The sequence below is a fragment of the Ambystoma mexicanum genome, chromosome 10 (assembly GCF_040938575.1).
Source record: "Ambystoma mexicanum isolate Mex_15411 chromosome 10, UKY_AmexF1_1, whole genome shotgun sequence".
Taxonomy (NCBI): Eukaryota; Metazoa; Chordata; class Amphibia; order Caudata; family Ambystomatidae; genus Ambystoma; species Ambystoma mexicanum.
In genome coordinates, this window is record NC_090932.1 from 21562348 (window position 1) to 21587981 (window position 25634).

The 25634-nt window shown below is 48.9% G+C and overlaps 1 protein-coding gene across 3 annotated transcripts in view; it reads left to right on the top strand.

Moving 5' to 3' along the window:
- Nucleotides 1-12727, top strand: part of LOC138491108 (probable cation-transporting ATPase 13A4) — a 1567030-nt gene extending 1554303 nt beyond the window's left edge. For 2 of the 3 annotated variants that reach the window (XM_069617430.1, XM_069617431.1), the window contains one exon: nucleotides 11806-12727. In XM_069617430.1, the coding sequence (XP_069473531.1) occupies nucleotides 11806-11985 (180 nt within the window). In that variant the 3' untranslated portion in view covers nucleotides 11986-12727. The remainder of the gene's footprint in view (nucleotides 1-11805) is intronic. The other variant, XM_069617432.1, reaches the window with a different exon arrangement.
- Nucleotides 12728-25634: the final 12907 nt, after the last annotated feature.

The window sequence follows — 25634 nt, forward strand, 5'->3', positions numbered from 1 at the left end:
TAATGAAGAACCCCTTCTATCAGCAGCGACAGAAAAGCCGCCCAATGGCGTGTGGCCAAGCGGACGCAATAAGTCACCAAAAGGCAAGGACCGCTGCCCGTGCAGTACACGGACAGGAACTAAGGAGAAGATAAGCACTTGATCTGGGTGAGAGGGGGACAATGAAAAGAGCTCCAGAATGTGAAGTCGAAAATTACAGTACCAGCATCAATCTCGGAAACTGGCGTAGTCCATAAACCAAAGTTCCAAGTCCAACAGGCGACCAGATTCAACCAGGGGGATCCAAAAGCAATCCCGGAAAACAGGCAGTGTGAAGCAAAGATCCAACAAGGGGGATCCACAAGCAATCCAGGAAAACAGGCAGGGTGAAGCAAACAAAGTTCCATGTCCAAAAGGTGACAAGATCCAACCAGGGGGATCCACAAGCAATCCAGGAAAACAGGCAGGGTGAAGCAAAGTTCTAAGTCCAACAAGGGGGATCCAAAAGCAATCCAGGAAAACAGGCAGGGCGAAGCAAACAAAGTTCCATGTCCAAAAGGTGACAAGATCCAACCAGGGGGATCCACAAGCAATCCAGGAAAACAGGCAGGGCGAAGCAAAGTTCTAAGTCCAACAAGGGGGATCCAAAAGCAATCCAGGAAAACAGGCAGAGTGAAGCAAACACAGTTCCAGGTCCAACAGGCGACCAGATCCAACCAGGGAGATCCACAAGCAATCCAGGAAAACAGGCAGGGCGAAGCAAAGTTCTAAGTCCAACAAGGGGGATCCAAAAGCAATCCCGGAAAACAGGCAGAGTGAAGCAAACACAGTTCCAAGTCCAACAGGCGACCAGATTCAACCAGGGGGATCCAAAAGCAATCCCGGAAAACAGGCAGTGTGAAGCAAAGATCCAACAAGGGGGATCCACAAGCAATCCAGGAAAACAGGCAGGGTGAAGCAAACAAAGTTCCATGTCCAAAAGGTGACAAGATCCAACCAGGGGGATCCACAAGCAATCCAGGAAAACAGGCAGGGTGAAGCAAAGTTCTAAGTCCAACAAGGGGGATCCAAAAGCAATCCAGGAAAACAGGCAGAGTGAAGCAAACACAGTTCCAGGTCCAACAGGCGACCAGAGTCCAGCAAGGATATTCCAAAAACAGTCTCAAAAGGGGAAAATAGATCAAAGCCAAAAAGGTACCAGGAAAGCAGAAATCCAAGAACAGCTACTCACAGAGGGCTGGAAATTACTGCCGTTGAGAAGCACTGTGCCTGCGTTCTCCACTTCTTTTATGGAGATGAGCACCACCGGAAACACTGCCTGCGGTGCGCATCCAGAACGTGACATCGGACAATGATGAAGTCATCACAATCCACATGCGTGCGGGTTTCTGGGAAGTGTAGTCCTGGAACAAAGTTCCAAGTCCAACAGGCGACCAAATCCAACAAGGGGGATCCACAAGCAATCGAGGAAAACAGGCAGAGTGAAGCAGACAAAGTTTCAAGTCCCTCAAGGGGGATCCAAAAACAGTCTCAAAAGGGGAAAACAGATCAAAGCCAAAAAGGTACCAGGAAAGCAGAAATCCAAGAATAGCTACTCACAGAGGGATGGAAATCACTGCCATTGAGAAGCACTGCGCCTGCCTTGTCCACTTCTTTTATGGAGATGAGCACCACGGGAAACGCTTCCTGCGCTGCACATCCAGAACGTGACATCGGACAATGATGAACTCATCACAATCCACGTGCGTGCGGGGTTCTGGGAAGTCTAGCACTGCGAGAAGCTCATTGCACAAGGCACCACGGAAGACGCCAGGTGCAGTGAGGAAAACGGCTTGCTCTGCGACCACGGGACCCCGTCCGGTTAGTCCTGACACCATATTTAATGTCTGTTTGCCTGTTTATGTCATAACTTGTAAAAGACATTTTGGGACACATTTGTGTGATGTGTTTGTAGATGATCATTGGGGCATTGTGTTGAAAAACTGGGAATTGGGAACAATATGTTAAAAATCGTCCCCCGTGGTCAAGTAGAGGTAGCTCTTGTGGCCCCTTCTGTGGAGCACTGCAACATTTGGAGCAACAGACCTTCGATTGAGCCTAACACTCCTCATACACCGATAACGCGAAAAACAGGCTTTGCAGGCTGTCGCGAGTGGAACTGCCCAAGTTGTAACAGTGGCATTTGGTTCCAAAGACCCTTCTTTCAAACCAAGTCCCTCTCAAGGAATCGGATCCTCAGGTTTGCACCTTCTAAGCAGATCTAAATCTAGAATTGTCTGGATCGCAGGTGATCTCTCAGCCACGTTCAAACTAAAGGAACTGGTTCGTTCACGTGCATGGTGGGTGGGCTTCAGAAGGGAAACATGGAAGACAGGATGGATGTACCAATGTTTTGGAGATGCAACATGGCAGCTTCAAGGCAAGCAAGTTTCTCAATTCATAAGGGAGCGACAAATCTTGGTTTCTATTACGATGACACTTGTGAATCTGCATATTTTAGTGGAGAGCCAAGCTCGATTGGTAATTGCTTGACAGTCAGCAGGCTGACCATTATGCTCGGCCAGGCATTGGACAGCGCCTTTCGCCTGCTGCAAGGTTTTTGCACTGTTTGGTGTAGAGACAGTATGGTTTTGACCGGTTGCTGGCCTACTGGAATGGAGCTAGCTCTGTGCAACAGAACCAGACTCTTCTGTGGATGGCAGCTTCTTAAACAAAAGAATGGAGCCACATGTGTAGTCAAGCTTGACAGGCTGGGAGGAGTGCACTCCCCTTGCTTGGATGTTGTGAGAGACAATGCTACAGGAGTGCTTCTACGACCGGGTTACTCCTTCTGGTTGGCTGTCACTCAGGGTGTGGAAGCCAGGGAAGGAGGAACTAGATGGCACCCTGCTGCTCGGCCAGGGCATGTCCAAACTTGGCATCGTTGTTTGGCCCATGGTCAGAGACCTCTCTGTTGAGCAAACCCTGAAGGGGGACAACATTTAGCAGGAAAAGACAAGCCACTTTTTCAGCACAGTGGTGGCCAGTGAGCAGCATTAAGCGCCCCATTTTCCAAACTCTGCCCAGAAAGCTGTATCTTCTCTTGAAAGGGTTAATCTGTGATAATGCTCATCGTGGTGGTCTTTCAGGTTTCCCAGGGGTTGCAGTATTCAAGTTGGCGAGGGATGCTTAGCCCCTATTTGTTAAGCGCAGATGGTACATTCCTGTCCACAGGCTTCCATAACATTTCCAATAGGTGGCCACGATACCCATGGCGGAACCCTCATTTGTACAGGAGCTCTCACCAGGCTTCAGGCAGAAGTGTTTAGAGTATGACATGCAGGTCCAAACTTCCTTACAGAGTTGGCCCTATCTCCAGTTGCAACTCCTGAAAAGCCTGGAATGAACACCATAACCTGGTGCACTTGTCGCGGAAGGCCTCCAAGGTTAGTGGCATGTACTGGCTCCATGATGGCCAGTCAACCTTTGGGTGCAGTGGAGTTAGCATGTGTTTGGCACAAGGTGCCTGCTTCCATTTGCCCAGAGCCTGGACAATACAAGACAGTTGGTGTGGCAGAGAAATCGAAAAAGGACGAGAAAGCAAGTTCTGAGGTTCAGGGATTTTATTAATAAGGGATTAGGTTTTAATGAGGTTGTGTTGTTACAGTTCATGAGAAAATAAGCCCGGCTTCTCTCCAGGAGTGGGGCGCTCAGTCCTTTCCTCTAACGTAACCTTTCCCTCTTGAAAGGGCATCCACAGCCATTTGATTTTAAAGTACTCCGCAGTTGTTTATTGATTAATATAAGTCTCCTCCATCCCTCTCGTTCCTTCTGTTATTTAATCCCTTCTTCTGCACCTTCGTGCTTCTCTTGTCTCTCCTTGGCCTTTTTCCCCTACTCCTCATCACTCCTTGCCACTGCCTTTACTTGCGCTCCTCTCCTTCTCTTCAAAGTCGGTCCCTCGCCCGCTACACCTCTTAACCTTGTTCACCTGGTCTTCTCCATTTATCTTTGATGTGAGCTCCTCATTCCCGTTCCTCCTCACCTCATTTCCTCACTCTCTTTCTCCCGCCTCTCTCTCTCTGATAGTTTCCCCTGTCATCTCTGTTCTACCCTTCATCGCATCCTCCATGTTGGCATCCTCCATGTTGGCATCCTCCTTTCTGCCACTCATTCAACCTTGCCTCAAGCCTCCAACTCTTTACTCCCACACAGCTCCCTGTAATCGTTTCCCTTTTGGGGTATTCACCCAAATTGTTTAATGGGCTACACCTGGACTGCTTTTGCGGGAACCACACACTTCAAGAGCTGTTATGGGGTGGGAGAGTGGGTGCTTCTGCAGCAATGTGACTGGAGATGACAGAGGTGGGAGCCACCATCTTGGATTCACGCTAGACCTTGCAATGGATGCTCTGCTGTGTCCCAGTCTCTCGTTGGCAAGCGGTTGGTAAATGTGAGTTCTCTTGATACCGCAATCTGTTCGCACTAATGAGCACTGTGGCCACACTTTTCTCAGATCCTTCTGCCACACTCATTTTTGGAGTTCCACTGAACATCACGAGAGCTGGTTCGTGGTCTATTGCAGTGTACATTGCGCATGTCTTAGTGGACATGTCTTATTTTACACAAATAGCAAATCCATCCTCAATGATGGAAGCGTCATCGTCCCAGAGAGCATTGGCAAGCAGGTTCTTATCATCACGAGCAGTGAGGTGGGCATGGCTCAAGTAGCCTGTCTTTTCACCATCTGGGAAGGGGTCATCAGACTGGGGTTTTCTCCTTAAGAGAAGGGGTTTTAGGTTTAGCACCCATGCCTCTCTGAACGCAGGAGTGGGCAGAGGCACCCGTGGTCACCCCTGAACCCTTTTCACGTAAGATGCCCACTCTCTTGCCCCCTGTGGTGAATTACCCCTCTTGCAATCTGGTGATGGGAAACGACTCGTGGTCACTAGGGGAGGTGTGGATACCTTTGATGGCCTTAGTGGTGTTTTCTTTTACGGGTACCGTTTGTATAGATAGCGGTAGTCTTATGTCGGAGTGGCAAACCTCAATCTGATCCCACTGGGACGGCTTGGGCCAATATTTCCATCTTTCAATTTGGTTCCCAGCATCCATCTAGAGTGCTGTAGTTTCTCCAGGGGCGACACACATTTCCCTGGGGGTGGTAACTAGAGAATAACGTGTTCCTGTAGGCTTGCTGGGCACCAATCCTTGACCAGCACTGCCACACTTGTCATGTCATTTCCCTGGGGGTGGTAACTAGAGAATAACGTGTTCCTGTAGGCTTGTTGGCCACCAATCCTTGACCCGCACTGCCACACTTGTAATTTCATTTCCCTGGGGGTGGTAACTAGAGAATAACGTGTTCCTGTAGGCTTGCTGGCCACCAATCCTTGACCAGCACTGCCACACTTGTCATGTCATTTCCCTGGGGGTGGTAACTAGAGAATAACGTGTTCCTGTAGGCTTGCTGGCCACCAATCCTTGACCAGCACTGCCACACTTTTCATGTCATTTCCCTGGGGGTGGTAACTAGAGAATAACGTGTTCCTGTAGGCTTGCTGGCCACCAATCCTTGACCAGCACTGCCACACTTGTCATGTCATTTCCCTGGGGGTGGTAACTAGAGAATAACGTGTTCCTGTAGGCTTGCTGGCCACCAATCCTTGACCAGCACTGCCACACTTGTCATGTCATTTCCCTGGGGGTGGTAACTAGAGAATAACGTGTTCCTGTAGGCTTGCTGGCCACCAATCCTTGACCAGCACTGCCACACTTGTCATGTCATTTCCCTGGGGGTGGTAACTAGAGAATAACGTGTTCCTGTAGGCTTGCTGGCCACCAATCCTTGACCCGCACTGCCACACTTGTCATGTCATTTCCCTGGGGGTGGTAACTAGAGAATAACGTGTTCCTGTAAGCTTGCTGGCCACCAATCCTTGACCCGCACTGCCACACTTGTCATGTCATTTCCCTGGGGGTGGTAACTAGAGAATAACGTGAACCTGTAGGCTTGCTGGCCACCAATCCTTGACCCACACTGCCACACTTGTCATGTCATTTCCCTGGGGGTGGTAACTAGAGAATAACGTGTTCCTGTAGGCTTGCTGGCCACCAATCCTTGACCCGCACTGCCACACTTGTCACGTCATTTCCCTGGGGGTGGTAACTAGAGAATAACGTGTTCCTGTAGGCTTGCTGGCCACCAATCCTTGACCCGCACTGCCACACTTGTCACGCCACTTGAGAGTGTCAGGTGCTGACCTCACCGTTTTCCACGTCTTGGCTTTGTTGTTGCTAATCGTGCACTGTGTTGGTGGCATCCAGGCTGAAGAGGTGGGCAAAGGCAGTGCCTACCCTGTACTGTGGCAGAATATCTCTAAACTCCCTGTATGTTACTCTAGGCCTGCGCTAGGCCCATTCTGCCCATCTGCCCTCGGCCCACTGCACACACTACACGCTACAGCCCATGCCTAGCCTGGCAGATCTCTGCTACCCCAGCGACACACGACTCTCTTTGCTATGCCTACTTCCCATTTCTCTGTCATTACAGTATATGGCATCCACTAGCTGGTATGTTCCCTTCCATAGACGTGGCATGCCAGCTGACCTTAAGTTACTCAAGAAACTGCAAAGCTTGCTGATGCCCGACTCCAGCTGCTGCAAGTTGTGTTACCCTTATGCCAACATGTCTAGGTAACGCCCACATGGGATTGGAGCAGCGTGCTTTGACATCAGTGAGACGCCTTCTTAAGATGCTGTTTCTGTGCAATCAGACACAGATACTCAGGGCGATGCTGACGAGCCCGACTTGCCGTGAGCGCTCTCTCCCAATCCCAGCTGCTATTTCTGAATCTGTTGACCGTGTGCGTAGGAAGATCCCGTTTGCCTGCCAGCGCTGGCTCGTCCAGTCTCATTTTTCACTTGCCCCTCATGCAACTCCCTCATTCTTTATGAACTTCAGCCATGTGCCTAGCTTGGAATAAATATACATCGTTTTCCAGATCTGGGAGGAACCCATCGTGGACGTTCTGTCTTTCCCCGAAGTGAACTCCCGGGATGCGTCTGCATCTGAGAGACGTGGTCGATGTGACTGATGGAAGGATCTTTAGTAAAGCTCCTGTTAGGGGGTAGTGTGATTTGCCAAGGCCCATGAGGGCTGCGGCGGTGCCTAGGACATTAAACGCCACTAGCAAGCGATGAAGGGAATGCGTTGAGTTACTCACACCCCCTTCCAATGGCTCCAGAGTAATGTCCCATCCTTCTTCAGCCGCCTTTACTATTACAAAAGGTGAAAACTAATCACTGCTCTTCTCATCCAAAGTGAGGGAGTCCACCAGGAGCCTAGGTTTTGGGGGGCCACTGGTGGAATTCTATCCGTCTACTGAGTGGGCAGAAGAGGATCCCAGGGCTCAGCCTCCACCTGGGTGGGGAAACGCAGATATAGCACATGAGGATGTTCTGTGTTGCCTAGTACGTCGCTGGAGCAGCGGCCAGAAATGATGCTTACTGCCCGCAAGAAGTCTGTCTTTCTCTGCCCATATCTCTGCCCCGTCTCGGTCCTGTCCTTTTCAACTCTACAACATGTGCCAGTCCCGTCTCTTCCTCAGCACTAAGCCTCTACTCTCTTCTCGTGTATTCCCTCATCTGTTCCACTGCTCTGCTCGCCTTCTCCTCGGTCTCCCCGCCTGTCCGCTTGCCCCTCTGCGTTCAGTCTATAATTCCTCGGTTTCTTTACTCCTTCCTTAATCTTCCCACGACTCCGCTTCTTCGGCATTACTCCCCTTCCATTGGGTTTCTTTTGACTCTTGCTCTTTTCTTTATATTATTTTTAAATGCCTCTATGGTCTTGCTCCAACTTACCTCTCCTCTCCTCTCTGCTTTTATTACCCCTCTGGTTCTCTCAGATCTCAGTCCCAATGTCTCCTCTTCATCCCCGTTGTGCTTCATCTGCTCTTTTCGCTTTTTCTCTTCTAGCCCCTAAATCTTGGAATGCACCCCCTTGATCCATTGGCTCCATCCCTTCCCCCTTTTCAAGATTGGCCTCATATAGCATCTGCTCTCTGCCTGACCATGATGCACTGATCTGCTTTCATTATGATGTAGCGTTTTTATACATGTGTTCAGCGCATTGGTGTAAAGCACTTTAAACATACAATGAAATACCAAATGCCACTGAGCAGCACATTGGACAGTTGGGACATGGTCGGACTGCCGGCGCTGTAGAGGGAGTCATGCCTCCGCTTGCTGATAGGTCTAAAAGCCACCGTGGGTAGCCATATTATTTCATGCAATGACGGCCTGGATTTGGGACTCATTTATCCAGGGGTCTAACAAATGATTTGGATGCAGCAGTGACTCCACAGAAGGGCCTTTTCAGTTAAGGGAAGCAAGCATGCAGGCGCCTAGAGGATCACCCATCAGTGAGCCATTGATTCTGTTTTGTGTGTCAAGTTTGAAGTGGTGCTGTAAATTGCATTCACTGTTTCTTTGGTGGGGGTTAACTCCCGGGAACATTTTAGAAATGTTGGGTTCATATGGTGCATTTTATAGCGCACTTTCTGTGAACATTTTTTATAAAAAGCCAAATATTTTGCAATCGGTTTTGTGCACTAGCATATTAAACAATCCAGTAGGTGCAAGTCAACAACAGTACACAGGAGCATTTTGCAATATTCTTTACAACACTTAACTTCCACCATATCATCTTAAACATAGCACTTCCTCCACTATCCCGGTCCTGTATCATGCTCCACTGCCCTTGTCCCTGGTTCATGGACCTACCTCCCTGTTTGTGCCCTCCCTGTCTTATACGTGCAAAAGAATAAAACAAACACTCCCCGGACAGGGAATAAGGCAAAGAGAGCAGGCTGCGAGAGTTCAAGGAAAAGTTTATCTAGATCTCTGAGAGCGCTCTGACAAATTATCGTTACTTTACATTTTTATACAGTAGTATGACGCAATTAACATAGGATACTATGTCGATCCCGGATTGGTCAGTGGCACGCTGTCTCAGGTGTGGGTGGCATCTCTTCCTCCGGGTTGGTTGCTCGGTTGGTGGGAGGATTGACGTCAGACCTCTGTGCTCCGGATGGGTGAAGGTCAGGTCGCTGTGAAACATGGTGGTCACTATCTAAGCTAATATAATTCATTCTCTATAATGCATGCACTAAATATTAGTGCTTCAAAAAGACTGTCAGTAGTTTATCATGTCTTCTATAAAAGTCATTCAGGCGCCTATATTATCTATAGTATTTAGATTTACACAAGTCATAGGTTAAGGGTCTTGACCACTATAATACAATGACCAGGGTGTATCTTACACGTGCAAGAATCTCAGGTATGTGGCATTTGTTAGTACTGGGCATGATATACTGCTGCAGGGGTCTAATGTTAGTTAAAGGTTTGCCTTGTGGGCATCACGGCATGGTCAGTGGTCTGGCACATGAAAGGAATAGCTTACAGGGACACAGGGTTAGAATGGCAATACGTTTCCACTGGCGAGGGTAAGAGGGCAAGGACACTTTTGTGGAGATGGACGAGCTATGTGCTTAGCTCATGTCGGTTCACATGCAGGACAGTGATCTCAGAGGAAAAGAGATGTGTTACATTTATTATTTGTTGCAAGCACCTCCGGCTTCAGCGTGAGAATGGAGCTGCAGAGTTTTCCAGTCAGAGTGGGAACAAGGGTGGGGGGCATGTGCTCCGAGCTGCTGCTGCGGGGAAAGGGAGAGAAGCATTTTGTACTATCGCAGTGAGGCCTGGTCACCAAGATGGAGTCGAAAGGGGGTACAAAAATGGATGCCTTGTGTCCTGCTCAGTGGTCCCATCTACGCAAATGTCACTCAACGTTAACTTTGCATAAGGGCGAGGGGCGTACCCACTACTGGAGGCACTTGGTTCAAGTTTTTCACTGAGAAGTGAAGGCTGCGAGTGGCCTTCTGGCCCCTTGCTCCCACACATCCCCTGCATCATCTGGTCTTATATCCACATCCTCTTAATGCTTCCTCCACTATCCCATTCCTGTGTCATGCTCCTACCTCCCCTGCATCATCTGGTCTCATATCCACACCCTCTTAGCGCTTCCTCCACTATCCCGATCCAGTATCATGCTCTACTGTCTTTGTCCCTGGTTCATGTTTCTACCTTCCCTGCATCTTCTGGTCTTATATCCACATCCTCTTAGCGCTTCCTCCACTATCCCATTCTTATTTCATGCTCTACTGTCCTTGTCCCTGGTTCATGCTTATACCTCCCCTGCATCATCTGGTTTTATGTCCACACCCTCTTAGCGCGTCCTCCACTATCCGGTTCCTATATCATGCTCTACTGTCCTTGTCCCTGGTCATGTTTCTACCTCCCCTGCATCATCTGGTTTTATGTCCACACCCTCTTAGCGCGTCCTCCACTATCCGGTTCCTATATCATGCTCTACTGCCCTTGTCCCTGGTTCATGTTTCTACCTCCCCTGCATCATCTGGTCTTATATCCACACCCTCTTATATCCACACCCATTAGTACCCGGCGAGAGTCAACCAGAATGTAAGAAACATTCTGATTGGCTGTCGCCGGGTCATTACCCGGCCAGGAATCCCTCGGCCAGGATTCCACACCATTGATCCTGGCAGGGGGCGTGGCAGCCCCTCAGCCAATGAGGAAGCTCGAAGTGGGGCTATCCCCGCTCCAAGCCTCCACATGGGTGAGAGGCTGCCATTGTCCCCCGCCGGGGATTCAGGTATATGTTTTATTTTTCCTTCCCCCTCCCCGCCCTCGCCGCCCTCCCAACCCCACTTACCTTCTGATTTCTCCTTTTTCGGGAGCGAACATGCAGGGAACACTTCTGTTCCCAGCGCGTCTGCTCCCGAAGGCTGCCATGGGAAGTGAAAATGGACTGTTTTCCCTTTCCCAGCGGCCATTTCGTTGCCATTTCCTTGGACATTTTTTTTTCTTTTCTGTTCCGAAACGCTGCAGTGTTTTGAAACAGAAAAGAATGCTATTAGTACACCGGTCTTGGGCCCGGGGTCATTACCTGACTCAGTAGTGCCCCTGCGGCTCGGGGCATATTGCTTAATTATACTCCTATTGCCTTTTGCAGCCAGTGATACATTCTATGCCACATTAGAAAAGTAGATGTAGACTGACATCACCGCAGTAGACCAGTCTACTCACATTGTAACACTTGACATGTTAAAATAAGAATATATGGTCAGACTGTCCCAACCAATGCAGACCAGCCTAGCCAAGTAAAAATGTAATCATGTGTGCTTTACTATTGATGCAGTGTAAGAAAGCTGTGTCAGAGCGACAAAGTATGTGCACTGGTGCCACCAAAGTAGTCCAATCTAGCCATATAATAATACTTATCATGTTTGCTTTAACACTTGATGACCAGTAAAGAACTCCATGCCACAGTAAGAAAGTATATGGAGCCTGGCACTACCAATGTCACCGGGGTGCGTGCCTGCTCGGAGGCATGCATCACAGTCCCCTGTGCAAATAAGGCGCTGTGTGGCCTGTCAAGACTACCACTCAAGAAAGGGGCAGTGCCCCCCCTCCATACAGAGGAGCATCCACTGATTATGAACTGTAAAGAAATAAAAGTCTTCTGTGATGATGTGTTGCTTAGCAGTTGATTGATTTCTCATCGGATATATTTTGGTTCATGTTGAAGGGAATAAGGACAAATGAGTCTATTTATTTATTCATTTTCGTTTAGGGGTCTTTATTAGAGGACAAACCTTGGGCCGAAGGCATAAAGGATGCTGCCCAAATGCATTACTAAATGATATAAATAAACATAACGTGCTTAGACCTGGAAATGTGACGTTTCTGTCTTTCCTTGTGCAGGAGGGAATTATTGAAAACAGAAAGCTCTGGCTATGGCTAAAGACGAGATTTAACTACAGCTCAAGAAGTCGATACAGGAAGTTGCAGCAGCTGTTGGAGAAGGATACCCAGTGGCCACCACTGAACACAGCCCTCTACTCAAATAATATGTCGGGTGCCCAAGGCCCGACCATCCTGTAGCTGGAGGCTGTGCACTGTGGTTCTAATGTGCACCAAGCGGTGAACCGGTTCAGGACCTCTGTGTTCTGTGTTCTGCCTCTCTTTTGATGTCTGCATGGACACCAGCGCAGGATTGGGCTACACCTGGTGTAACCATATACTTTGCCATATATATTTTATAATCATTTTGTAACACAGCAGGTCAGCAGGCGTACATATATTAACAATGTTGACTATTTTACTCCAATTTCTCTAATACAAAATGTTTGAAATGTCGAGAGTGGTGTGTTGGCCCTGTGTCATGGAACTGAAGCAACACCTGACTTGGCAGCGTTCAGCACAGGAAGTGTGTGCAGTTGTCCTTGGTCAGTTACCGCCAGAAGTCCAGTGCACGTGTGTGAAACAGGTGGCTTCAGAGGAGAGTAGTGTTGCCCATTCGCCTTAGAAATAGCTCAGTAATGTCAGGATGTAGGCATTGCCTAGGTCCTTGAGAATTGCTTACACGTGCAGAGGTCCTGATGCGTACACACTGTGCTCAAGATGAAGCCTGCATTGCCTTTTCCATGCAGAGAAAGATGCTGTTCATAACAGCACGGCTGGTGAGGGGGGATAGCTCAGGGGCAACGTGTTTGTCTTGGAAACAAGACAACGCACGCAGCACAGGTTCGAATCCGGTTCCCCTACTTAGAAACCAATTTCTGGTATGAAGGGCGTTATAAAAACTATTGTAATGCACACTATGCAGCCCAGAGAAAAACAATTACAAAGCCGCACTCCACACAAAGCTGCAGCCTGCTGATGGTCAAGCTAAAGAGCAGCAGTCATGCAGACGAACAAAAAAAGGACTGATCGCTAAATCCGTTCCGTCTTGCACACAGCTCTTTATTATCGTGCATACAGCTCTTTATTATCGTGCACACAGCTCTTTTTTATCGTGCTCACAGCTCTTTATTATCGTGCATACAGCTCTTTATTATTGTGCAGACAGCTCTTTTTATCGTGCACACAGCTCTTTATTATCGTACACACAGCTCTTTATTATCGTGCATACAGCTCTTATTATCGTGCATACAGCTCTTCATTATCGTGCATACAGCTCTTTATCATCGTGCATACAGCTCTTTATTATTGTGCTTACAGTTCATATCATTCATACAGCTCTTTATCATCATGCATACAGCTCTTTATTATCATGCATACAGCTCTTATTATAGAGCATAGAGCTGTTTATCATTGTTCTTACAGCTCTTTATTATCGTGCATACAGCTCTTTATCATCGTGCATACAGCTCTTTATTATCGTGCATACAGCTCTTATTATCACGCATACAGCTCTTTATTATCGTGCATACAGCTCTTAATATTGTGCATATAGCTCTTTATCATCGTGCATACAGCTCTATATTATTGTGCATGCACCTCTTATTATCGTGCATACCGCTCTTTATCATCGTGCATACAGCTCTTTATTATTGTGCATACAGCTCTTATAATCGTGCATACAGCTCTTTATTATTGTGCATACAGCTCTTATTATCGTGCATACAGCTCTTTATTATTGTGCATACAGCTCTTATTATCGTGCATACAGCTCTTTATTATCATGCATACAGCTTTTATTATTGTGCATATAGCTCTTTATCATCGTGCATACAGCTCTATATTATTGTGCATGCACCTCTTATTATCGTGCATACCGCTCTTTATCATCGTGCATACAGCTCTTTATTATTGTGCATGCAGCTCTTATTATCGTGCATACAGCTCTTTATTATTGTGCATACAGCTCTTATTATCGTGCATACAGCTCTTTATTATTGTGCATACAGCTCTTATTATCGTGCATACAGCTCTTTATTATCATGCATACAGCTTTTATTATTGTGCATATAGCTCTTTATCATTGTGCATGCAGATCTTTATTATTGTGCATACAGCTCTTTATCATCGTGCATACATCTCTTTATTATCGTGCATACAACTCTTTATTATCGTGCATACAGCTCTTATTATCGTGCATACAGCTCTTTATCATCGTGCATACAGCTCTTTATTATTGTGCATGCAACTCTTTATTATCGTGCATACATCTCTTATTATCGTGCATACAGCTCTTTATTATCATGCATACAGCTCTTTATCATCGTGCATACAGCTCTTATTATCTTGCATACAGCTCTTTATCATCGTGCATACAGCACTTTATCATCATGCATACAGCTATTATCGTGCATATAGCTCTTATCATCGTGTATACAGCTCTTTATCATCGTGTATACCGCTCTTTATTATCGTGCATAGTTTTTTATCATTGTGCATACAGCTCTTTATCATCGTGCATACAGCTCTTTATCATCGTGTATACCGCTCTTTATTATCGTGCATAGTTTTTTTATCATTGTGCATACAGCTCTTTATCATCGTGCATACAGCTCTTTATTAAGCCCAGTAACTTCATCCTTTAGAGCCAGGAAAGACAACTGTGCTTGGCCAACATTTTTTCTGCAAAGATTCCACAATTTAAGAAAAATTAAGTGAGTTCGTCCATCCTCTGGAGTGCAAGTTACCTCCTTATGCAACAGACTGCCTTCACCATCAGAACAATCCCCAAACTTCTGACTTTAATGGAAAAGCTAAAAACTTTATTTACCTACCAATATTTTTTTTTTGTTTCGGATGTTAAGTGTTTCTTGCAACGCCTATGAGCCAAAACTATTGCATTAGTACAGATATGATATGATAAGTGATTTATAACGCGCCTGTACACCAGTGTTTCTAGGCGCGAAATTGCACATAAGGAGTGACACAGCGCTTGTAGGTGTTGTTTGGTTATTTTCCCACCAATTGCCTGCCCACGGTCATGCTAATTCCTATCAGTGGCGGAGCCTGGGGAGGGGCAATGGGGTTTGGGGGGCCCCCAGGGTCCTCCCTGATTGGTAACCTATTATCCGACCCCTATGGCACCAAATACTGCCTCCGCTTCTGATCCCTATGACCACTCCCACGCATTCCTGCCCCTCCCCGCCCAAAACATCTCCTCATGGGAATTCTTTGAGCTCGCTTTATTCAAGCCTTGCCATCAAACGTTCCACTTGAAGTGCCTGCCAGTGTTTTTCAAAGCAGTCTTCTAAGAGTTAATTACTTATTTGGAGTCATAAACCCACTACTGTTGTAGTAAAAATGTGTTAACAAGGTCTGCCTTCATGCACTCGAGTTAAAGCACTATGTGTGTCCTTTACTGAAGTCCGGTTAAAAACAAGCATTGGCAAAGCCAACAGTGTTGGCGTGTGTATGAGTATTAGGCATTTGCCAAGTACTACTATTCGATGCCCAGGTACTCGCACCATTTTGCACCTGCTCCCATCAATGGCCAGTTAATACCACTACGGCTGTGCCTGGCAAGTGCCTTTGCCATGTCTTCAAAAAACCCAAACTGTTGACATTGCCAATGCTTGTTTTCAAAGTCCAGCTGACAGTGTGTGACCATTCAATCTTTCCTACCTAATGCCTTTTCTCCTAAGGCCAGGATGCCTTGCCGGTGACACTAGTGCCTTATGCACAATAGCTACAAACATCCATGAACGAGCTGGAAACAATATGACAATGGGCCTCATTACGACCCTGGCGGAAAGTGACTGACCGGACCGCAACAGCGTAAATAGCGTTTCCGCCATTGCACGAAGGAGCAAAGTGCGGCTAATCACGACCCATCGGGCACGAGCATTACGCCATGGCGGAATCCGAAAGGCTGCGATGGCGGAAATGACCCCAAAACGGCCCTTACCGCCGCCGTACGCTGCACCAGGTGCAATACCGCCACCCATCTTAGCGGTCACCGTAATGAGCGGTCACCGTAACGAGCGGGCACCGCAAATTACGGCCACCGTAAATATACGGAAACGGAAGTAAAAGCATGTGGCCGGAACGGGAAACAGCACGCCGCACAACTATAAAAACCGAATCCCAACACAACCATTAAAAATCCGACCCTGACACACATCCCAACCCGTTAGCAACCCCAGTTAAAAAAATAAATATGGGAAAGGTAGCCAAGAAAGCGTGTGACCGCAAGCGGCAGGTACACTTCTCCCGAGAGGAACTGACCGTGCTCACCGAGACCCTCCAGGAAAATGCCGCCGTCGTCTTCTCCAGTCAAATGACCAGGACGGCCCTTGCCAACAAGAAGGCCATATGGGCCCTGGTGGCACAGCGCGTAAGTGCGGTGGGGACAACACCCCGCACGCCACAGCAATGTCGCAAGCGGTGGGACGACCTGCGGATCCGCGTACGCAGCATACTTTCTGCGAACAGGAACATCGCCACAGCTACCGGGGGGGGTTCAGAGTCGCCCATCAAGTTGACCCCCTGGGAGGATATCTGCGCCTCCACCATAGGAATGGAGAGCATAGAGGGAGTCGGAGGGATGGAGAAAGGAGTGCCGACATCCGGAGAATCAGGTAGGTTGGCCAAGAGAAACAATGCGAAATCCACAAACCACGAACATGTGCAGTACCATGTGACCCCATAGTGCAATACATACTTTGCCCTGACAGCGCCCTCTAAAAGTCAGAATGAATAAACAAATCAATCAAGATGCCATAAACAACCCCTACATGTGAAGCATGCACCCCCTAACTGCAGGCAGCCAAATGAATGCATCCTCAATCCACACGAAAATGAGACCACCTCCAAGGCCCAGTCCCAAATCAGCCTCATGTACCACCCCAATGCATTTGATACGTTGCCATTCCAAATCCGACAGACCCATAACTAACGCTCGCCCCTCTTTACTCCACCACAGGGTCCGATACCAACGACGAGCTGCAGGACACCCCTACCAGCACGCCTGCAAAGAGGGCCAGGACCAACGTCCCAAGAGCCTCCACCTCAGGTGCAAGGATCAAGACACGGCAGCAGCAGGAATCAAGTGGCAGCACACTGGAGGGGACTGCAACAGGCACCCCAGCAGCCAGCAAGTCCACAACCCCAGCACCACAGGTCCCCCCAAAGAACGTATCTGATGGCACTGCCTCTGGTGGTAGCAGCACCATAGGTGACACAGCTGTCATGCCAGCATGCTCCGACACGGAAAACAGTGCTGGCGACGTAGGTACCATCCATGACCTTTCCCAATCCCCCTGCATGTCCCATCCCCTACACCATGACGAAACCACGCAGGGGCACCCTGAAGACGACGACTGGCCAACCCCCACAAGTCCTGTGCCAAGGCAACATGTGTTGAGCAGCCCCCCTGTCACACCACCGCAAATGTCCATGGCCCAGCAGAGGCAACAGTCCCTCGACCTGCTGATCGAGCAACAGCAGGAAGTGTCCACGCTACTCAAGGACCATGCAAATGAATGCGGGGGTTCCAGGGCAGCCATGGAAACATCCACCGAGACACTCAGGGCACAAATAGAGAAAAGTAGTGAGAGCCTCAGGGGAGAAATGGAGAGAAGCACCGAGAGCCTGAGAGCACAAATGGAGAAAAGCACCGAGAGCCTGAGAGCACAAATGGAGAAAAGCACCGAGAGCCTGAGGGGGGAACTGCATGCGACGTCCAAAGACGTTTGTGCTGAACTTGCTGCTGTGCGCCGTGTGCTCTCGGAGCTCTCACAAACCCTCAGAGACATGCATGGACGCGAGCAGGCAGAGACATCATCCGTGGCAAGTTCCGTCCAGGGCAGCCCCCAACGCAGATCTGGCAGGAACCTGCGCTCCACGGGCAGGGGTGCCCCTGATACCCGTAGAGGGGGCTTGCAATAGCGTCCAACCACGGACAGCATGCATATTTGGACACTGGTGTTGGGGGGGGAGGTAGTAGGGTGGAGGGGGTGTGTTGGGCTTCACTGGGTGGCGGGTCCATAGGGTGTATAAATCAAATCACATTAACAATACAGCATCTCATAATCATCCAATGACATGTGTGGACATTGATATTTGCGTACGAGGCCTTCATAGGCGTACAGTCCACAATGTGCCTGTACTACACACACACAGTGCCACAGGTCCCCTTTCCGTGTAATAGGCACCATGCGTGGTTGCTAGAAGCATGCATCTATGATGCTCTGTCGGATTGCACGTGCATCCTGTGCCTCATGGACTCCTTGAGGTGCCTCCACATCCCCACCCTCATCATCATCATCATCTTCAGGTGCATGCAGTACAGCGTCAGGGGGCATGGGCACATTCCTACGTATGCACATGTTGTGCAGCATGACACATGCCATGACCATCTTAGAAACCTTCTCATGGCTGTACATGAGTGCCCCGCCAGACCTGCTGAGGCTGCGGAAACGAGCCTTCAGTAGGCCGAATGCCTGTTCAATGACCACACGGGTACGTGAGTGGGCATGGTTGTAGTCCTCCTCATGCTCGTTCTGTGGGTTCCGGATTGGTGTAAGGAGCCATCTCTTCAGTGGATACCCGGCATCACCTGTATGAGACGAATAAAGGGTGTCAGTGGAATGATAGTGCTAAGTAGCCCCCCCCCCTCCTGCAAGGTCATTGACGCATCAAATGGGCCACGATGTCATGCATGGAATGAGACTCACCGAGTAGCCAGGATCTGTGCCCTGCGTGTCGCTCCATGTAGCGTGGTATTCTTGTGTTCCTCAGGACCATAGAATCATGGGTAGATCCTGGAAATCTGGCACAACAATGCGTAAATATCTTGTTGGAGTCACACACCATTTGCACATTGATTGAATGAAATTGTTTCCGGTTGCGGTACTGGACCTCCATGGCATGTGGGACAACCAATTCAACATGGGTGCAGTCGATGGCACCAATGCAACCCGGGATGCCGCCAAGTGCATGGAATCCCACTTTTGCGTTGGTAATCTCCTGGTACGTGCGTGGTAGTGTGATGTGGTCGTCGGCGTGCTTCAGGAGGGCATCGTGCACTTGGAAGAGTGTCCGTGAGAACAGTGGCTGTGAAATGCCATGCAACTGTCCCACTGTGTGCTGGTAGGTGCCTGTGGCCAGGAAGTGGAGTGCAGACACCACCTTCAGTAGGGGTGGGATGGCGGTTGGGCTATCTATCATGCTCACGAGGTCAGCATGTGTCATGTCCACAATGGCGATTATGGTGTCCCGGTCCAAACGGTAGAGGGTGTGGATCTGCTCAGCAGTGAGGTTGAACGGATCGGCTCGGAGGCGTGGGATTGCGGGCCGCCTGCGTGGTGGTAGTGGCAGTGCTTGTGGGCCTTGCTGACCCTGCCTTGCCCTCCTCCTCCTCCTTCTCCTCCGTCTCCCCTGTGCGCCCGGTTGTTGTACCTGTTGTTGTTCGTCGTCTTCTTGTAGTTGTAGCACTTGCAGTGCTATCTGGTCCCCCAGGCCCAACATCGCTAGTCCTGCCGGTAGCATTTTGGAGTGGGAGTGGTTGTGGGAGGGGTTTGGGTCTGCTATATATGTGCTGTCGGCCTGTATGGCCTCCACCTGTGCTGATTGAATGATTCTGTGGCAGATGCTATCCCTTCTGGCCGAGCACGTCCCGCACGTAAGGCTGCATTTGGCCGCATGGCATCTTGGGATTGGAATCATGTATCAAATCCCGATGGCAGTGTGATGTACTTTGACTGATTTTCATGGTATGCTCCCATTGTTACACATGCTATGATTGCAGCCGCTTACATACCTGTGAAGAGTCAGTGGTATGTAGGGCTCGATCGATGGCCGACCCTCATGCAGCACAGTAACGTACTTCACCGACGGGCGTGGCGTCCCATTTGTGATTGCAGCCAGTTAGCATCATGACACACAGCCGCACTACATTGATGTAATTGTGAATGCAAGCGTTCACAGAAGCCTTTTCGACGTAATGTTGCAAGTGAGGAATTCGAAGGCCAGCATTTTTGGTTTTGAAGTAGCGGCGAGGATACGCCCACAGGTCTGGCTGGAAATGTAACGTTCTATTGTAGAATGTCCTTGGGACATGGCCCATAACGAGCAGGCAATGAATGATATGAATTGAATGGGATGCGCAATAGCGTAGTGGACGATAAGGCAGGACGTTCCCAAATCCATCTTGCTTCACAACACTACAGATCCGGCCAGGGGCACAGTGGTTTTTGCGGACTGCATTACGCACAGACGCGATGGAAGTTTCACATATAATGTGAGTGAATATTCATGCGTTTTCATTGCGGGATGAGGGAATGATGAATGGATGCATGGACTGATGATTCCGTTTAGGGTCTGCCATGTACATGGGTTTTTTGAATCACTCCCCTTCCCCTGCGCTATGTGATGCAAGGCTGCCATAGTGGGACATACGTCTATCTGCCCTTGTCGGATCCTCCCTGTCTCGACGCGCCTTCATACACTTGTGTCTAGGCACGTTACTAATCCCATGTCATGGGTTCTATCTTGACGGACGCATGCACAGTAACCGACGTTGCCAATGGTGTATTTAGCTCGATTGATTTCGTTATGATTCGATACTGATTTAGGGGTGTGTATATTCCTTTGGAGTGGGCTAGCATGCATATGGGTGTGGATTTGGTGTGTTGAATGAAGATTGTAATGCATCATGAGTCCCGTAATGCAATCGGTTAATTTGTGTTTCTTTTGGGTGACAGGTATCTCCTGCCCTATTGCAGATGCCATCTCTACGCCACTCCTCCAGATGGTTTTTACTCTCGACTCCTGCAGCTTCGGGTGAATCAGTGGAGCACCATTTCGATCTTATGGGACGATCGCCAATGGGCCACATGCCCTTACGCTGTACTGGTGGCTAGGTGCAACATTTCGGCCTTTCAGCTCGACTAGTGCCTGCCTCATGGGACGGACCTGCGGTTCTTGCCGCTTCCATGTTGCCTTTTGGAACGTTGATGTAGGCCCTGTGTGCCATGATGGTACAGGGCGTCACACAAGTGGAAGCTGGTCAATTATTGCAGATGCAGCCCTCGGTGATGATGGTTGTTTTGGTGTTATTTTGCAAATTGCTGTGGGGCCTTTGTCATTTGGATGTGCATTTAAATTGTATTCCGATATTTGTCGTGTTGCGTTGTTCTTTGCAGGTGATGTGGCGATTTTCGCTTTGTGGCGGTATGTATTGCGAGATGATCTGCATTGTGTTCCGCCTTCTGAGTTGAGTTGTGTGGTACAGTACTGGCCGCGTTTGCCTACGTAGCACAGTATGGTCACGGATAGGGGCTGCCATTGTGACTGTTTACATGATGTGCTGTTCAGGGGCGGGGGATTGGCTTTTGGCCGACTGGTGCCTGTCAGCCAGGTCGATTGGTGGAATGATGGGATGTTCAGAATGTGGCTGGTCACAGGTGACTGTGTTTGCGTGCGTTTGTTGGAGGGGGACTGGGGTCATGTCCATTGGAATAGCTTCTGTATTGATGCCATCTGTGCCCTGCAGCTCCCATCGGCCCCTCTTGGGATGAGCCTGGCTGCTCAGTCACTCTGCCAACTTGTGTGGTACATGCTTCTGCTGATGGTTGGTTTGTTTACTGGCAAGAGTACAGGGCTGGTGCAATCCCCCTCAGGATGCTGTTTTGGATGTTGCCTTGCGCTGGTGGCAAGCGATGGGGGACTACTGTTGTTTTGTGTCATGTGTTCTTGATTTTCATTTTGATGTATTGTACCTTCACATGCCTGTGCTGCGTCAGTACGGCTATGGTGACATGCCGTACATGGATGCCCACTCACGGGGCGCTTTGAGCCCCTGCATGCTTTTCTACGTTGGCATGCATGGGTGAATTGTAGATTTCACTGGTTGCATAGTGTGAGTACATTGCGCCTGCCAGGAGTTGTGCAATGTGGCCAGGGAGTGGAGTACAGGCACTCAGTGGGCCATTTACGGTTGGTTCACGATGCCGTATTTCTCGCCATGGCGGAATGGTACTTTACGACGTGCTTGATGGCGTTCAGTACATGTCCGCTAGGGTCAGAATTCGCGTACCGTTGCGCCATGGCGGTGATTCCGGTTTTGCAAGGCGCGCGTGCGCGTACTTGGTGCAGTTAGCGTTGCCGTTCACTGCGGTGTCGCTAATGGCATCGTACTTTACGGTGACGGGTCATGATCGCAACGAGCGGTGTTCGATGGCGGTATTGCATTTCCGCCATCATTTTTCCATTTCCGCAAGGGTCGTAATGAGGCCCAATGTAATAATGAGAATGAGCCGAAGGAGTAGCAGCCAACTACAGAAACCCTACGTAGTGAGAAGCAAACCTTCTCCTTCAGGGTGTTCAGCCAACGCTATTTCATTTGAACACACATATTAATAACAACACTGCCTTTGAATGGGCAAGTTTATGCTTGTGGCTTCCCTTAGGACACGTGTGCACCTTGTGTTGCTAACAATGTGCTTTTGATGTGACCCCTTCGTGGCCGCAGAGGTGCGAGCGGCACGTGATCTGTGCAGCAGCGGCGCGAGAGCACGTGTGCCTCAGCCCGGAAGGAGTGAACCACGGTAGCCGCTTAGGGATGTGGTTTAGGGACTAACACGCCAGGGACAGCTTGACAGCTGCACGTATTTCGGCCTTGAGCCAGGATGCCCTCAGAAACTAGGGGGTGCTGCTTGCGACTGCTTGTGGCCTGCGTTGGATGCACTGCACACTGCAGACAGCACCAGGAATGGCGCAGTGCCCAGTGCCGTGTAACCGAAGACAGAGAGGGGGGATCAGGGGAGCCTTCTCTGGAAGCCCCTATGCATTCCCACGAGCCAGGTGGTCCCTGCCAACGAGGCTTGGCCCATTGGATGGGACATCTCTCAGAGGCCATTTAGGGAACTAGGGGAGGTGTTTCCACAGACCCTCACCCTGGGAGAAAAAGATAAGGGAGAGGGAGTCCCACTAGAGACCACCGCTGAGATAGGTATCAGAGCAGAGGACCTACCAGTGGGTCCCGCACAGGGGTAGCACACTTGCCAACCCTACCGATTTAGGCAGTAGGATACCGCTTTTTAAGCAGTCCTATCGCCTACCGATTTTTTGACCCCAAATACCGATATATTTTTTTTGTTTACATTTTTTTTTTCCACGCCAGCTCGGGGGAGTCTTTCAAGGGCTCCCCCAAGCTGGCGTACCGGGAGAATGCGCGGCATGCAGGCTTTTAATGTCAAAGGCACCCACGGCGGTGGGCTAAAGCGCCCCTCCGCCGCGGGTGCCTTTGGCAAAACTAAAGGCGCCATTAGCCCCCCACCACGCCAGCTCGGGGGAGTCTTTTAAGGACTTCCCTGAGCTGGCGTAGCGGGAGAAGGCGTGGCATGCAGGCTGTTAATGTCAAAGGCACCCACAGCGGTAGGCTAAAAGCGCCCCTCCGCCGCGGGTGCCTTTCACAAAAGGCGCCATTAGCCCCCGATCACGTCAACTCCGGCGAGTCTTTCAAGGGCTCCCCGGAGCTGGCGTGGTGACAGAAGGCGTGGCAGGCAGCTCATTGTCATTGAATGCACCTGCGGCGGCGGGCTCATTCAATGACAATGGGCTGCTGACGCGCCCTATTCCTATCATTACCTCCTCACCTGACTATTTTTGAAACTTTAACATTCCTACAGATTTTTGGTCACAGAATGTTGGCATGTATGGGGTAGGTAGAGGCTTGACGTGTGGTCATTTTAACAGCTCATGATGTGCAGAGGGATTCCATGTGAGAGAGTTTTACAAGTTGATATAGAACTATGAACAATGTGCATGCAGTGATGTGCACAAAGGACATCATTGCTGCCAGAACAAGTGATCACGCCTTCACTGCAAACACCCTCCCTGTTTTCTAGTAGAGAACCTAAACCTTCAATGGATTAAGGCTGCTTATTCCAGGCTTCAGCACCTCTAATTCTGAGATAAGATTAAATAGCCCAGCGCAGGATTTGAACCCCCAATACACAAGTAGCAAACCTGTTCCCCGTGGATTCCTCCAGTCACTCCACGGAGCATGGATCCGAGTGCACAGCAAGACTTGGAGCAAAGTGGGACTCCGTCTCCGGAAGGGTAGGAATTCCACCTCCCCTCCTTTTCTCACCAGCATTCTTGATCTATTTTGACCGCTCACCGTCCCCCTGGAACTCTCGTCTTTTTATGGTGAGTTTGATCTTATACTGTCGCATTCATCTCTCCACACTCCCTTGTTAAGTCGATGGGGATTTGAGTATCAACCTTATTCCGCCCTCTAGCACTTGTACCTTGCTTTGCATGGCTTCACTGTGTAATCATTCCCTTCTGCTTCTACTCGTGTAGAGAGAGGTACCCTTTACGGGATTTGTATTTAGCCTAATATCACAAGTGTTGTCTGCTATAACCAGTCTTGTTGTTCTATCAATGCATTATTTTTCACTGCTCTCTACTCGGTCTATTGCAGTTGTTCCTGGTTCCCTTGTTTGTCCATCCATCTACTTGTTATCATTGTGATCTTCGCCAATTTCTCTTTTTTTGCTCTCAGTTTCTATTCCTTCCTCCTTTCTTCTGCTCTCGGTTTCTATTCCTTCCTCCCTTTCTTCTGCTCTCAGTTTATATTCCTTCCTCCTTTCTTCTGTTCTCGGTTTCTATTTCTTCCTCCCTGTCTTCTGCTCTCAGTTTCTATTTCTTCCTCTCTTTCTCTGCTCTCGGTTTCTATTTCTTCCTCCCTGTCTTCGGCTCTCAGTTTCTATTTCTTCCTCCCTGTCTTCTTTGAGGCTTTGCTTTCTGGCAACACGAACCTTATTGCTGATACCTTCACTTCTATCATTTCAACTTCTCTGGATAGTTTCTTCCCTTTAACTTCATATCCCCCCGAAGGTAGATCCCCCCCAGCCCTGGCCTTCACAATCTATCGGGTGTCTTAGAGTTCCACGCTGGCACACTGAAGGTAAATGGCTTAAAAATGGATCATCTGAAAATGGAAAACCTTTTCCCATTTACATTCTGCATATTCTTCTGCTCTCCAGAAGGCCAACTTTGAGTATTATCACTATCATCTCATAGTTCTCTTTGGCATTTATTGTTCACCCTCAACAAATGACTATCCCCTCGCCAACGCGACTCTTCTATTGATTCTCCAGTTTCCACTGATGATTTTGCCTCTTTGTTTATTAATAGAACGGTGTTTGTTCCATCTTCCATGGATAACATATCAAAGCCTAGCTCTTCTGACCATGCATCGTCTACTCTTTTACTGGAGCTTACTTTTCTTTGGTTTCTGATTGTGAAACGCATGTTGTTTCCTGTTCCCAACCAACGGCTGGCCCCTCAGATCCTCTTCTGACTCCTTCGATTACATCTATTTTATCGTCCTTGACTTTCGACTTTGCTATTCTTTTTATTGCTGCGCTATCTTCTGAAGCCGTTCTTAATACCTTTAAGAAAGCTAGCCTTATTCCTCTTAATAAGAAACCGACAGTTGTTTTCCCAGGTTCTTCTAACCTTCCTCCTATTTCTCTTTTCCCCTCCCTCTGAAGAACTTCTGAGGATTGCTAATTCTCAATATACACTCATTCTCTCCAATGCAGACTTTCTTCATCATGCCAGTGATTAGAAGAGGTCACCAGTCTTAGACTTGATATTAGTGCCGACTTCAACACTGTCCATCATTCTCTTCTGCTTCGATCTTTGTATTTACTGGAGGAACACAGCGTGGACTATGAGCCCGAAAGCTCATGCTTAATCTGCAACATCTGTCTTAATGAATAAGTCAGCAGCTGACATTTGAGATGGCCACCTTTCTCACCCCCGCCCGCCATGAT